General features: G+C 42.8%; 1 protein-coding gene, 1 long non-coding RNA gene and 1 pseudogene across 8 annotated transcripts; all 3 read left to right on the top strand.

The window, feature by feature from the left end:
• The first annotated feature begins 824 nt into the window (after positions 1–824).
• LOC119288768 lies at positions 825–13,501 on the top strand (annotated as a pseudogene).
• Positions 5,360–8,134, top strand: LOC119288718. 7 transcript variants are annotated; one of them, XM_037568297.1, is made up of 6 exons: positions 5,360–5,500; positions 5,651–5,776; positions 5,928–5,987; positions 7,494–7,546; positions 7,861–7,892; positions 8,004–8,112. In XM_037568297.1, exons 1-4 carry the CDS (start codon positions 5,452–5,454, stop codon positions 7,532–7,534), a joined length of 276 nt encoding a protein of 91 aa, XP_037424194.1. In that variant the 5' UTR covers positions 5,360–5,451; the 3' UTR covers positions 7,535–7,546; positions 7,861–7,892; positions 8,004–8,112. The 7 variants fall into 7 exon arrangements, 6 of the variants coding, with proteins under 6 accessions (XP_037424194.1, XP_037424200.1, XP_037424190.1 ...); XR_005141271.1 differs by having other exon boundaries at positions 7,262–7,546; positions 7,861–8,128; XM_037568303.1 differs by lacking the exon at positions 7,861–7,892 and having other exon boundaries at positions 8,004–8,134.
• Positions 8,709–9,594, top strand: LOC119288781. The gene is made up of 3 exons (XR_005141280.1): positions 8,709–9,015; positions 9,108–9,173; positions 9,580–9,594. It is a non-coding gene; the product is annotated as an uncharacterized LOC119288781 (long non-coding RNA).
• Positions 13,502–15,112: the final 1,611 nt, after the last annotated feature.

The following is a 15,112-nucleotide window of genomic DNA, read 5'->3' as shown; positions in this document are numbered from 1 at the left end:
CACTCTAAATTAAGAGTCAATTTACACCACCGTCGCTAAAACTTGGAGCGAAAAGTTAGTTTGCTGCTAAAACTTGCGACATACATTAAACTAATGCCACAACTTGATTTTGGTGTGCATATACGATGCAAATCACGTTTGTATACGAACACGGTCTTGAGTAGGCGTGCCAACATGGTGTGGGGCCCACCGTCAGCCACCAAGCGAGGGAGGCAGGGACGCGTGGTCCTTGGGGCTCTTCATATGAGAAGAGGGGGTACAGGGATGGGTGGGCATGTCGACCAAGACGGTGATGGGAGGATGGCAGCCAATGAGGCTTTAGAGGAAGGAGATATGTCAGCTCATTTAGGATGCAACGATTTAAAAAATTACAGATGTCAACTTTTTCTCCAGGTGCTTGATAGACAGACAATCTAGCTCGACAACCCGGCCCGAGCCCGGTAAAAAACCTGGGCTGGGCTGAGTTGGGCTTGACATTTGGGACGAGATCAGGCCTCATTTTCAAGCACGTAATATAGTTTAGGCCGGGGGTGCACGCGAAGGCATGGAAAGTGTCAGTCAGGTTGGGTTTTTCGGGCTTCGGGAGTATGTTTGGGCTAGGCTTGAAAAAGTATCCAACTTTGGGCCGGGCTTGGCCTTCGGGAGGGGCATGCCCGGGAGGCATGAAAAGTGTCATTCAGGCCGGGGGTTGGGTTTCGTGCCTGTGTTTGGGCTGGGCTCGGACTTGGAAAGTATCAGGCTTCGGGCTGGGCTCGGCTTAGAGTTTGAAGGTGGGTTTTTTGCGAGCCCGGCCCGGCCCGGCCTTAGGCAGCCCGCTCCAAAATCTTACCAACTCCCACCAATCCACCGCCGACACACTCTCCGGCAGCGGCCATGGCGCCGCCCCTCGCCTCCGGTAAGCGACCTCCTCCCCCAAACCCATGCCCGGCCCCTGATAAACTGCGGATGAACCCCAGCGCTAACACCCGACCCCTCTTCTCCCCCTGCAGGTCCCGGTGCACTGCAGCGGCGGCGTCTCCAGGCGGCGGCCGAAGGCAACCTCCAGCTCTTCAAGAGTATGTGCTCGCATCCCGCTCCGCCCGCGGATTTTGGTTTCTGGGTGCTCGATCGAGCGCCGATTTTGGGAGATTTTTTCCAGTTTTGATGGGTCCGTGTCACCACGCAGGGGCCGCGAGCGCGCTGGACGGCGGGAAGGGGCGCCTCAGGGATGCGGCGGAGGCCGTGAAGCTCCGCGGCGCCGGGGCGCTGCACTTGGCCACGCGCCGCGGGAGAATGCCGGTGCGCGTGTACCTGGTCGAGGAGCTCCACCGACGAGACAGGTGGGCACTTGGTCTCCCTCCCTCCTCTTACGAAAGCAAGACCCTTGTTTTCTTCCCCCCTAGACTAGAGTAGATGACTCGTTTATCTCCTCTTGATAGACGTGATGGATTGGCTGTTTGGTTGTCTGCCTTCTTGACGCCAAGCAATGGGAGGGACTGATCACTTACCATGAGGATGGCTATCAGTTTGGGTTGAATTTCATGCGGTCTGCACGATGCGTAATCAATCATGTGTAACCATGCTTCCGTTTCTGTCGTTTCCGTGTTTCATATTTCTAGTTTTGGCAGTCTACAAACTACTATCATAGAAAATGGTTTGTAGATTACCTTAACTGGAGGGAAATTTTAGGTAAAGTCAGCTTGTATATGCCCCTTTTACCTGGCATTTGCCTTGAAGTGGGACGGGAATTGAACTAATTTATGCCAAAAATGGGACTGGATTTAGCTTGTTTTGTTGAGAAATCTAAGGCTTATAACTCGTCAATTGGCCCTGTTTTTGAAACATACATCTAACTCCTTTGTTTGCATTAATCTCATGAAGTTCATTTATTCCAGACGCAGCTTATACTGTTTTGACAGAGTTGTTTCAGTAGAAAGAGTATCGATGCTAGCTTCCATCCCCTTTTACAGTTTTACCCCTGAAAATTCTATCAACTTGTTTTTTTCTCCATGCACCAGTTTGCTTTCTAGGAAAAATGATTCTAGCTTCACTTTTTTTTTCTGCACTTGTACCCCCACAAAATAGCTGGCTTTAGTTTGGACAGGAACTTTTTTATTTTGATGAATCAACAATGAACTCCAAACTCCTCCATTATTTTTTGTTTAATGCTGTTTATGAATACACTCTGGCTTTTAAACGACCTGTAGTATCTGATCTTTGTATTGTGTAACAAAGTATCTTGGCATCACGGCACTTGCATAATATGTACATATTGAACTGGAGTCATATGACACTTGTTTGATTATGTACACATGACTTGGGCGCTTATAGCCTAACCTTTTTTAATCTTTTGGTGATTCATTCTATTGTGGATCATTAAAAATGAAAAGTGTCAGTGCCTTGCGCCAAGATATTTTCATGTATGATTACTTTTAAAGGGAACCTAAAATTTCTGTCCTCCTAGTTCTGACTTCTGAATGTGCTGTTGTATGTAAAAAGTTTGTATGTGTATTCTGGAAACAGATGCATGTTCATATCGCAAAACCTTTACATGTTCATATTCTGTCCTCCTAGTTCTTATTCCGTTTCTTCTCTTTGATGTTCCTGATAGGCTATACACCTCTGGCTCATGCCATTATTGCTGGCACTGTGGACACTTTCCAGTATCTTCTTGATCACGGTGCTAATCCAGATAAGCCCGATGAAAAAGGGTCTACGCCTCTCCATTTGTCTGCTTCAGGAGGTCTCTCCCTATGTGTCCTTATCTTGTTCCTCCGTGTCTTCAAATTCTTTGTTTGTGTGTTCTGGGGTGATGTAATGAAACTTGAAATGGATCATGTTATATGCATTATAAGTAAGAAGGTAGAAAATGTCCATGTCGTAATTGGTTGTGCATGTGCATAGATATGACAGTGTCATCTGAGCATTTAGAGATATTTCTGTGGCAAATGAGTTGTTTATTAATTGCTATCTTTTAAGTCTAAAAAACACCATTTATCAATGTGCGTGTGTGTATGTATCATGAATCATGTATTCCTTGTCTCAAGATGAGCTGCATTGACATAAATTCAGTATAGATAAATTCAGAAGTGATATAATTTATTGCGTGTCAGAAAAAAATAGTAAAATATGAATTTCTCTCAAGCCACTATTCATACTTGTTGTGGGTATTTCACTGACATCTATTCAATTATGTAAATCCAGAAGTTACCTTGTTTATGTCTCTATCAGCTGTAAGATAGCAAATATGAACTTGTTTATAGCCACTATTTACAGTTACTGTTGCTGGTTATACATTTATAAGTGAGTGATGTCACATTCGTATAGTACCTTCTTTGATTATTTGGTTCTCATTGCAATAATTTTCCTGATGTTTGCAACCTAGTTATTTCACAGTTACTTCCTAAGGTAAATGAATACATATCCAGATCTTATGTTGCATGAAAAACATAATAAAATGAACCTCTTAACATTGGAGCTGTAGTTCGCACTAGATTGTCTTCCGCAGATTTCAATCTTTACATATAGCAAAGATATCTAGCAAAGAACTGTGAGGCTATACACTCCTATTTTCTGGACAATTTGGTACCATGTGGGTTCCTATATTGTTTAAACACATTTTAGAATTTATACTCATTAATTATTGTCTCTGTTCATTTTACTTGCCATTTAGAGGACATTGACATGGTCTCCGTCAAACATGTTTGGCCATTAGGTTTCATAATAATAATTTGTTAGTAAAAGTTTTGTTACATGAAAGTATTTTTCATGACAAATCCATGGTCATTTTCATGTGCAAAATCCTAATAAATCTGCAGGTGGAGTAACTATATTCATCCATACCATTACTTATGGTGCAACTTTCATCTACAAAACCAGGTTGTGTCAATGACAGGTAGGGTCTGGTTCTACATGTCATTGATGTAGGCTGGTGGTATAAATTAAGTGTTTTTTTTTAAAGTTCACTGCACACATTCTAGCATGTCATTTCTTTGAGAACGGAGGTAGTATTCCAACACAACTAGCTAAGTGTACATATTGCTTTGGAAACTTTGATCCCTAAGGTAACTGTCTCCCGCATATGCCCATGATAAAATGATATTAACAGGCTTTCACTAACAAAAAGTACTGTCACAATAACAGCAGCAGCAGCAGCAATGCCAAATAACCTGTTGGATATTATGTATTATGCAAATAACCTGCTGGATCTCCACATTGTTATGAAATAACCTGCTTTGTATTTCTCATTCAGGAAATTGTGAAATAGTAAAGGCCTTGATCTCAGAAGGGGCCAATGTTTGTTTCATTGTGTGATACTGGGCCACCACTGCATATGGCTGCTTTCTGTAAGCAGGTTGGTGGCTTGGTGCTATGAAGATTTTGTTGGACCACCATGCAGATGTACGTCACTCGTTTATGTACCCTTCCTTCTTAGGTTAACAGGATCCACATTAGTAAATTCATGATTGTTTTGTCTGGTACTACTTTCTCTTCGTCAACTGCCCATATTAACAAAGATATCTCTATTTCAATGATAAAAAGATGATCAAACATGTTCCCGAACTTTCATCATGTAATGGTATTGATTTTCTTAATATTTCTTCTCAGTGTAACAAGGTATTCAACACTGCCTATTCACCTCTTATTGTGGCTCTCAATGTTGGCTCGCTGAAATGTGTGAAGCTTCTGATTAAGGTATGGTGCATTCATCTCATTTCATTGACATCTTTTGAACTCTTGATAAGTATCATATGAAAAAGGAAGGAGTATAAATGATGTCATGCTTATTTAGAAGTGTCTTTGCAACATTTTTTGTGTTAGGCTGGCGCTGAGGTGAAGGGTGTTGGCACTGTAACCCCCTTAACAATTGCTGCCAACAATGGCTTAACTGACTTCTACAAGTGCTTACTGGAGGCTGGTGCAGATCCTGATGTTCGTAATGATGTACTCCCTCTGTTCCAAAATAGTTGTCGTCGGGGATTATCAGTTCATTTTTTGTCACGTTACGATATTTCTCCCGTTTCCCCTTTTGCCCTCGCACTCGCTCTCTCCCCGACCACACGCTCTCTCCCGGCCAACACTCTCTCCCCGACGACCACAAGGCGCCCGACGACCACTCGCTCCTCCCTGCCCAGATCCCTTGTGCCGCCGGCCAGTCGCCGCCCTCTCCCTCTCGTCGGTGTCTTCCTCACCGCAGCCTTGCTCCTCACCACCCCTAAAACTAGCAACCCGTCTCCCCCTCGTCGGTCAAAGGTGAAATTTTTACCAGCCGGGGTGCTCGATCTGTGGGCGGCGGTGCTCGATCCGTGTTGGAGCAGCGGGAGGAGGAGGGCAGTGCTGGATTGGAGCAGCGGTGCTGGACCGGAGCAGCGGGAATAGGGGGTGGTGCCGGCCGCTCTTACTTTGTGTAGTCCTCTTCACTCTCGTCATGTCGTTGCCGCCGCCGAGGAAGACGGAGAGCCTGTCGGAGGGATGAGCGCCATGGCCAGTTCTGACCTCCTCCGTCCAGATCCAGCTCCAGGTCAGTTCACTACTCTCCCTCTCTCCATGAATTTTTTTGGGGCAGAGCCGATTCGGCCAGCCTCCAGCTGCGAATTTCTACTGAATCGCCTGCCGTTTGTGGGTAATTCCAGCAATCATCCCCTCTTGCTGCTTGCTATCTCAATTTCAGGACTGAAGAAGAGAACATGGGGAGCAGCAGCTGCCCTCTGCTCTGCTCTTATGCGAATGCTCTACTGCAGGACCGTGGCAGCGATGCTCGCCAAAGCGGACGACAACCACTCCCGTGCAAACAAAGGTACAGACTGGTCCTGGTGGGTGATGAGGGCGCTCTGGCCTCTGTAGTTACATGAGACAACAGTTCTTTGTGCAAATGTTGACTGAATTTGCCTCTGACACGTCTCTGCACTTGACTGAATTCGCCTCTTTGTGTAATGTTGCTGCTACAGGTGAGCATTCAGGAAAAGAACACTTGGCTGAACTTCAGGAAAAAGATGCACCGAATCTTAGTAAGCGGATACACATAGCCGAATTCTTTTGGATGCACATATAGTTTGTATCGCAACTTAAATAATGACAGTAAATAAACTCAAGCATCCGAACAAGCCTCATCTCAAGCATCTGAACAAGCCTCATGTCAAGCATCGGAACAAGTCTCATCTCAAGCATCCGAACAAGCCTCATCTCAAGCATCCGAACAAGCCTCATCACTGAACCCTCCCCATTACCTCTAAGTTGTATAGGGCATTCGTGTAAACCTCTTTCGGGCATGTTAGTCTTGGAGGTAGCTACCCAAGACCCTCAAGCCTTTCCTTGTTAACATGTGGTATTTTATACCCATTTCCCCCCGCATGGTTCATGATCTCAATCATGCACATTTGTAGAGTTAGGAAAATTCTGTTGAGCTTGTAAACATCATAGCCTTCAAATTCCTCCTCTTCGCATGCAAATACATGGCAAGACTTTCTCTATCAGGAACTCCCTCATCACTTTTCTGTCGACCTTTATTGACTTTGTCTCTATTGTACCTCTGGGCCTGTTGTCGCTTCTCCTCTGAGCAGGAACTTCTTTCACGAATGGCCAGATACCGATTTTCCCAGAGAAGGTCACGTTTCCTTCGCTGTCCCACCTTGGCCTAGCAACGGCCGTTAAAAACATCACCTTGCCAATACAGTTGCCGTGTATAGGCCTCGTAGGCTCTTCCTCCCCATCCAGCAGATAATATGTTCTATTCTTCTTTGTCATGTTAAACCACTTCTCATCAATATGGACAACGTTATGCATAGTCTTGAACTTAGGCCTCGCAGTTGTTGTTGTTGCCTCATCAAAAATCGACAAACAAAAATTCATCCTATCCATCTTATTCTTTTCCTTTAAAGCCGGCTTCAAACAGTTTGTATGCCTCCTAATCAAATTTAGCATGAACTTTCTATGAAGTGTAGTAGTCTACATCCCAGTTGACAGGCTAGTGATCTAATAGTAGACCTCCTGTTTAATGGGATTGTTAGGATTTTTTCTAGGTTAATGTCCTTAGGCTTTCTTCCAGAATTTCCTTTTCTCTGATCGGCAACATCTACCTCTTGACCTTGTTGAATTTGCAACATTGCTTTCCTCCAAATTCTTTGTATATTCCAAACACCCACTCCAAAAAAATTTGCAATATCTTGCGTATCAGTTTTCTTAAAAGTGCCTCCTCTACTAATACACAGTGTATGCAATGCTACATAAGCAGCAAATTTTTGCTGGTCATTGAGGGTTTTATTTTTTCTACCAACTTGCCCAGCACCTGCACCAAGACATACAACAAAGAAATGATTAAATGAAATGATCAAGTGATGAAGTGATGGAATGATCAAGTGATGAAATGATGGAATGATCAAGTGTAACTGTACCTGGATTTTGAACAATTTCATCTCCTTCCATTCCCTCTCCATCATCTCCTTCCATATCATCTCCTACATGTCCTTCCATTTCATTTTCTGCATTTTCATCCATTTCATCCACATCTTCTGCAGGTGGAGTGAAGTTGAGGTCTGGGAGATCCATTTTCTCCTGAAGATATGAATATGTAAGATGAAGTAGAAGTAGAAGTATAAGTATAAGTATAAGTACAAGAAGAAGAAGAAGAAGTACATATAAATTCAGTCTGTGTACTGTCAATTGTTGTATGTTTACTGTCAAAGCAAGAATTAGTCAATTGCTGTCTGTTTACTGTCAAAGCAAGAATGACAATATTGTTATGGTCAATTGTTGTCCGTTTACTGTCAAAGCAAGAATTAGTTTCCTAGGTTAATGAAACATTACCAGCCATAATTAGTTTTCTGTATCTTAATTATCTCTGAACATTTTTGCCTGAAAACTGAATGTACAATGTTTCTGTAGATAATTTGGTCGAAAAGGGACGACATGCTGAGGTGTACAACATTCAGTTTCTCTTTCGACATGCTGAGCTCTATAAGTGCTCACATTCTTTGTATGGATCTTATTGAATGAGTACTTGTTAACATTGGTACCATTTTCTTCAGATTTTCGTTGGTGGTCTTCTGATTGATTTGGAAGGAAGAATTGTTGGTATGAATTTCATAGACGAGAATAAAACTCCCTTTTTGCCCGTCCAGATTGTTGGGAGATGCCTGAAACACTTCAGAAATTTGGGTATGTTTTTCTTTTCCTTTGCTCCTGAAGCTATTCTGTACTTAGGCCTGAAGCTATAAAATTTTGTTTCCTTGGCAAAAAAATCAGTTTACAAAAATACTGTAAATGACATCAGTAGAGATTAGTTGAAGAGATTACTGCTTTAAATGACATCAGTAGAGATTAGTTGGTGTAGTACTACTTGAAGTGACATTACTTAGTGTAGTACTGCTTGGAGTAGTCTGCTTGCAGTACTTCTTTTCATGGAGCTGCTTGCAGTAGTTTATGATTTGCAGTCAGATTAGCTTGGAGCGGTAGCATTGCTTGCTCTGCTATTCTCTTCTCTTCTTTTATTTTAATTAAAATTAACTCAACCTTTTCCTTTAATAAAATTAGCCGGAACTTTCCCAGTTAATTAAAATAACTGAAACTGTTCCTTTAATGCTTGCATAAACTTTTTTATACTCTAATGAAGGTTTTGTGTACTCTATGCTTGCATCAGTACTTTTAAAAATAAATGAATCTTTTCTCTCTTCTCTTCTCTTTGTCAAGAATGTACTTACTCAAGAATTACCACCACTTGGTATTAGTTTCAGAGATAGATGTAATTTCAGTTAAATTCAGTTATGCACACAAAATTCAGTTAATAGCTTAATGTTTTGGACTGATGATGTTGTTGGAATTTGTACTACTGAAAATTAAAAAAATGTACTCCTTTAATTAACATTGATTCATTGAGATGGTGGTATGATCAAATTAAGAAAATTCAGTACCTTTTCTGTTACTGTAGAGTACTTAAAAATTAGGAGTAGCTAGGAGCAAAATTAAAATTAGGATTAGGATGGTGGTATGATTGCTGCTATTCCTAACATCATCGGCTGGCTTGCCATCTCCTTCGCAAAAGTATGACAGTAGTGCATTTTCCAAAGGTTTAGTTTCACCACTTGCTGTTGCTGCTTCTGAACCTGTCGCGCTTGTCGGCGTTTGTTTTACAGGACACTTCTTTCCTGTATATGGGACGATTGCTTGAAGGATTTGGTGTTGGTGTCATATCCTACACGGTTAGTATAAGAAATCTTTCTGCCTGCTTTTTTTTGCATTAAGTATGTCTATCTAGTTAAGTTATTAAGCAACCAAGAACATCCTAGCCGAAGTTGCATGACCCAATACTAACACCAGAAGTGATCTCATAGATGTAGAGCCACACTTAGTGCCAGAACTAACATTGTTTTCTTGAGTTCTTAATCATGATCTGGAGTACTAGCATGGAGTAATTTGTTTGCAAGAGTACAATTGCAAGCATGAGTACACTGAATTTCTTGTAGCAGATGGAGCACATAAAAATGGAGTAGCTCACCTACTGTTGATCTGCTAATTTGCCAATTTTCTGCTCCTTGCTGCTCCTTGCTGATCCTTGCTGCTCCTTGCTGATCCTTGCTTCTACTGTTGATCTGCTAGTTTTGACAGGTGAACAGATGGACAGTGGCTGCTCCTTGCTGATCAATTCAAAATTGCTCTGGCTATCAATTCAAGCTTGCTATGACTGGTGAGAAGACGTCCTGGTCAATCACCACATCTGATCAATTTCTGTCTGTGGCAAGAAGAAGTGGTACAACTCCGGCGATCAATTTCTTTGGCGATTAACAATTTTGATCAATTCAAACAGCAACACAGGCAGCGCTAGTGCTGCTGTTGGTCAGTGCGGGGAGTAGCACGGGCGGAGGTCAATTGGCCGGATCCGGAGCTCCAGTGCCTGAATCGAGGAGCTGGAAGGCTGAGGCAGGAGGAGGAGCACAGGCTGCACTGCTGCTGCTGTTGGTCAGTGCGGGGAGGAGCACGGACGGAGGTCAATTGGCCGGATCCGGAGCTCCAGTGCCTGAATCAAGGAGCTGGAAGGCTCAGGCAGGAGGAGGAGGAGCACGGGCGGCGCTGCTGCTGGTCGGTGCGGGGAGGAGCATGGGCGGCGCGAAGGCCAGTAGTCGCGGGGGGCGCGACGGCCAGGAGTCGCGGGCGGCTGGAGGCTGTGGCGGACGGCGAGGGAGCTGCGTACGAGTTTGGGCTCTTGATTGGAGCGGAGGAAGGCGGCCGACGAGGGAGCTGCGACCGGCGCGGACGGACGCCGGAGCTGCAGCAGTGGGATGGAGCCTGGCGGAGGGGAGGAGCGATGGAGTAAGACGAAGATCCCCGGCGACAAGAATTTCAAATTGAGGGTAGTTTGGTACTTTATCCTGTTTTCACCTGGTCGGAAAAGTTCCCCAACGACAACTATTTCGGAACAGAGGGAGTAAGTTTTAACTTTCACTCCAGCAATATTATGTTAAGAAACTAATGCAAAACCATGCTGTTTGTTAAGGCTAAGCAAAACTTAGTTATCTATTATTTTCACCCTCAAAGCCTAAGAAGTCCATTAATGATTCCGGTTGGTCCTTGAGACATCACTGCCAATATAAGTTGCTTTCTATAGGTTCTTCAGCATGCCCTTAACTTAATAATAGGTACTCAATCCTTGTGTGAGGATGTGATGTGAAGTTTACTGTGGTATGTGAAATAAGTAGTTTATTGTGCAGTCATATAAATGAGTGAACTGGATCAATAAAATGTTCAGATCATAAATATTTTGTCTTCTTAATTTTTTCTCATGCCCTTCTGATGTAGCTCATGTAAGTATGTAAGTCTTATCTCCTTACCACACGTCCTCATTACTTGTGCCAAATGATTTGTGTGCTGTTTCAGGATGACTCCATGAACACCATGAATCCAGCTGATCTCAAGTTAGAAGAAAGCAAGGCAAATAAGAGAAACGATTATGCTACTGCAGTCAAACTTTACTCTATGGTATATTATTGCACTTGCACCATATCTTAGCCAGTTAGCCTACACTTAATTTGCTGTTGTGTGATAACCAAAGCTTTAAATTGAGATTTGACGTGCTTTCTATTATTTTGAATCTCTAGTAAGAATTTAGTAACATCAAAGTGTATGTGCGTCCTTTATTTTTTCTTTTGCTGTTTTAATTTTCTTTCTATAGGGATTGCATTTATGTTTAGAAAGTCTATTGATGCAAATCCCCTGCATGGCTGTTACAGAAAGCAATTTCTGCTGTGACTAAGTACCAACGCTACTAAGGTTTTCTGCATTAGTAACAGAAAACCCAGTAGGACATCACTGTAGATTTGCTTCAAAATTTCAATTGTAACTCTGGCATAAAGCCGTCAAATAGTATATCTGTTATAGAAAATTGTCAATAGTTTATCTTATTATACTAATTGTTGGATAGAGAGGACAGAGGAGCAAATTAAGCTCTTGTTTGGATGAATGGGTCTTAATTTCAGCATCCTAACGTGTATCAATTATTTGATTTCTCAGGTAATCAGTGCCCAGTTTACCACCTTAACTCTAGTCTAGTGGTAAGCTGCCCTGGCAATTTTCTTGTGTACGTACCTGAGAACAGCGCAGTAGTATATGTGGGTCATAGCAGTTAATAAGCCAATGTGGTGACTTTTTGTTTGTTTGTTAATGTAGGCAGCAGACCGCTGCCTAGATGATGCAACACTGTACTCAACTAGGAGCCTTTGCTGGCTTAAGATGGGTGAAGGAGACCAAGCTTTGATGGATGCTGGAATTTGCAAGATGAAGCGCCTAGGTTGGGTAAAGGCCTGCTACCTGCAAGGATCTGTTCAAATTTTACTGCTGACAGCTTGCAGTCCAGGATTGGGTTGGATTCAGCCTCGTCGGGGCAGCCATCACAGCCAAGAGTAATGTTGGCGGCGGCCCTGGATCTCGGTGATCGAGCAGACAATGAGGAACTGGGAGTACTGTGACTAGGATTCAAGAGGGCAACCGACGAGCAGGGCGCAGTAATTCAAGACCATGAAGATAGTGATGCTTGCAGTTTCGGTTCAGACAACAGGCAAGGTCGACCCTCAAGCTCCAGGCTGGACTAAAAGGTAAAAGCACATGCCTCCCAGTGGTGCAAATGGGCGTAAACCAGCTGGACATATCATTTTTGCTGAAATTTGTTTAGACCATCATAACTAGTATAATTGGAGATCATGCTATTGGCTTGCTCACGGTTTCTTCATAATCCTGTGATTATAAATAGGATGCCGGTCTGTTGTATGGTCCTGGCTCAATACCATGAATGGTTCTTATTAGTAGTTCACTGTCATAGATTAACTAAATAAGTTTGACATGCTGAAATTAGATGATGCCATGCAGATGACTGAATTGGTTAGGACCTGGGGTACTGTACTGCAGCACACCATGAGGCATAATTTACCTCTGGTTGGGAGTTCTGTACTGCTAAATAATTGTGACATACAGAATTTTAATAATGCCATGTGGATGCCTGAATTAATTAGGTCCTGTGGTACTGAGCTGAAGCATGTGTGGTCCTTACTAGTATTTTGGTTAAGATGGTGAAAATCTTTTTGTTGTTGGCATGTTACCTGTGTTACTCGTATTCTAGTTAAAGTGGTGAAAATCATTTTGTTGTTGGCATGTTACCTGTGTGCCTGCCAATGCCAACAAATGAAATGTCATTTCCTGTCTTGCAGGGTACGGATAGGTAAGCAACCGCTTGATAGAACACCATGCCCTAATAGAATTGGAGCTCTTGAGAAAACAATCAGGTGTTATCCAGAAAAGCGAGGAGATCATGTTGTTGAACCTGCATAGGATTTGACATTTGACTCACCTGGCGAGGCCTACGACTTCTATAATCTATATTCTTGGGAGCATGGATTTGGTATCAGACAGAGCTGCCGGCGTCGAGCGTGCTTGCGATACTGCTCCTGCCGCTGGTAGAAGCTGGATTTCCCCACCTGCTTGACCATATCACAGATTCATGCATCACAATTAAGTATTATTTCGCAAATCGTGGTGAGGAATGGAAAGAACTGAAAACTTACATCACGAAGCATGTAATCAGTTTGGTTTGCTTTTTTAAAACTTACATCGTGGTGACATCATGCTATTGGCTTGCTTTTAAAAACCTCTGTCACAGTATCATGGATGGTTCATATAATCAGTTTGGTGTTATAGTTCTATTGATTTGTTCTTATTTTAATGACATGTAGCACACCCTGATGAGACCCTGATGGCTGCTGGCTGCAAGTTGTTGACCCCTACCGAGGTAGTCGCCAAGCTCCCGTCCACGGCGAATCTGGAAGCGGCGGACATGGTGGACTGCATGCTCCGGCTGCTGGCCTCGTACGGCATGGTGTCGTGCACGGTGGAGGAGGGCAAGGACGGCCGCCTCTCCCGGCGGTACGATGCTGCGCCCATGTACAAGTTCCTCACCCCCAACGAGGACGGCTTCTCCATGTCAGCGCTGGCGCTCATGAGTCATGAACCAGGACCAAGTCCTCATGGAGAGCTGGTGAGCTAGATCATCATCCCCTCTTTCTTCTTACTTTGTCGCTGTTGCAAAAGATGTGAAAGGCAGAGAACCTCCAAGAGTTCAGCTGGAAATGTCTTTGGACAATTCGATGTGTGTGCGTGGTCGGTAAACACTGAGAGATTATGCATAAAAAAACAGCAACTAGCTTTCAGAAGCAGAACCGGACAGAATGGGGCATGGTGACTTTCCTCTCGCGTGAGATTCAGCGTCTCAACCACCAGAGTACGAATTTTGGGTTCGCAGTCGATTAACCAGAGGACTTTTAAATCAGGAACTCTTTTAGGCAAAGTTCAGTAGCCTCTGTTCAGACAGTAGCATCATCTCCCTGCTGAAAAAGATGTGACAAGCAGAGTGGATTAACTGAATTTATACAACACTTAACTGAATTTATGCTACTAACTGAATTTGTAACACTTAACTGAATTTATACAACACTTAACTGAATTGACACCTGAATTTATAACACAACTGTACTGAAGTACTCCTAGGCTTGATATGAACCTCTTGGGCAAAAAATGTTTGATGTTCTGTTTGAATTGTTGCCTGGGGGTTTCAACTATTGTCCACTTCATGAGTTTTTTTTAACTACAAAATGACAATTGTACTGAAACACTGAACCTTTATTTGTTTGTTGAACACTGAACCTACTTCAATCTACTGAACCTTTAGGCCATGAACACTGAACCTTTATTCTTCTGAAACCGCAATGAGAATGTCAATACACTGGAAAAAAAACTGAGGCCTCCTTTGGTTTAGAGGAATCTTGTAGGAATTTCATAGGATAGGATTTCTATAGGAAAAATTCCTTTAGAGCCCTTTGGTTTGTAGGAATGGAATCCTATTCCTATGGAGGAATTCTTCCTATCCTCCACATTTCATAGGAAAATAAACATTAGCCTAGACTCAATGGAAAAAATCCTATGATGTGAATCAAAGGGCATCTCCTTTCCTATTCCTACTCATAGGATTTGAGATACATGTCATCTCATTTCCTATGACTTTCCTATTCCTACGATTTTCCTATCCTATGAACCAAAGAAGGCCGAACCTTTAGGCATGTTTGCATGTTTTACTGTCACAATTCCCGCCATAATCGTTTGACATGATTTTTCCGGTATGGTGCTGAAAATTTGCAGTGTATTGTGAAATAACAGTACTCACAAATTACTCCTTTGTTATTTATCTAGAGATGGGAGTAGAGCTGAATTGAGGATATGGATACACACAGAAATAGAGCAGAATTGCTTTTTAAACATATGGATGCTACTTCCTGCTGTACTTTTTGCTGTGCATTCAGGCTCATAATTCAGAGGGGTTAGAATTTAGTTGTAAATCAATCAGATAGATCTATAGTTGCCACTGCAAGGGATCATGACATCCTGATCTCAAATTCTAGATTGGGTTTACTTTATTTCACTCATTTAGGAAGGCCAAATAAGTTAAACAAAGAGCTGTTTTGAGCCACTTCTCTGCCACTCCATGTGAAGTCTGCTCTGAACCTATTTTAACTGCTGGTATATATAGCATCTGTAGTAGGAGTAATAATTAAATTAAGTTGTGCACTGGTCCTTTAACCATATGCATGGTACTACAAAGTTC

The sequence above is a fragment of the Triticum dicoccoides genome, chromosome 1A (assembly GCF_002162155.2).
Source record: "Triticum dicoccoides isolate Atlit2015 ecotype Zavitan chromosome 1A, WEW_v2.0, whole genome shotgun sequence".
NCBI lineage: Eukaryota > Viridiplantae > Streptophyta > Magnoliopsida > Poales > Poaceae > Triticum > Triticum dicoccoides.
Note: the sequence above shows the minus strand (reverse complement) of the source record. Positions and strands in the feature narration are given on the sequence as shown.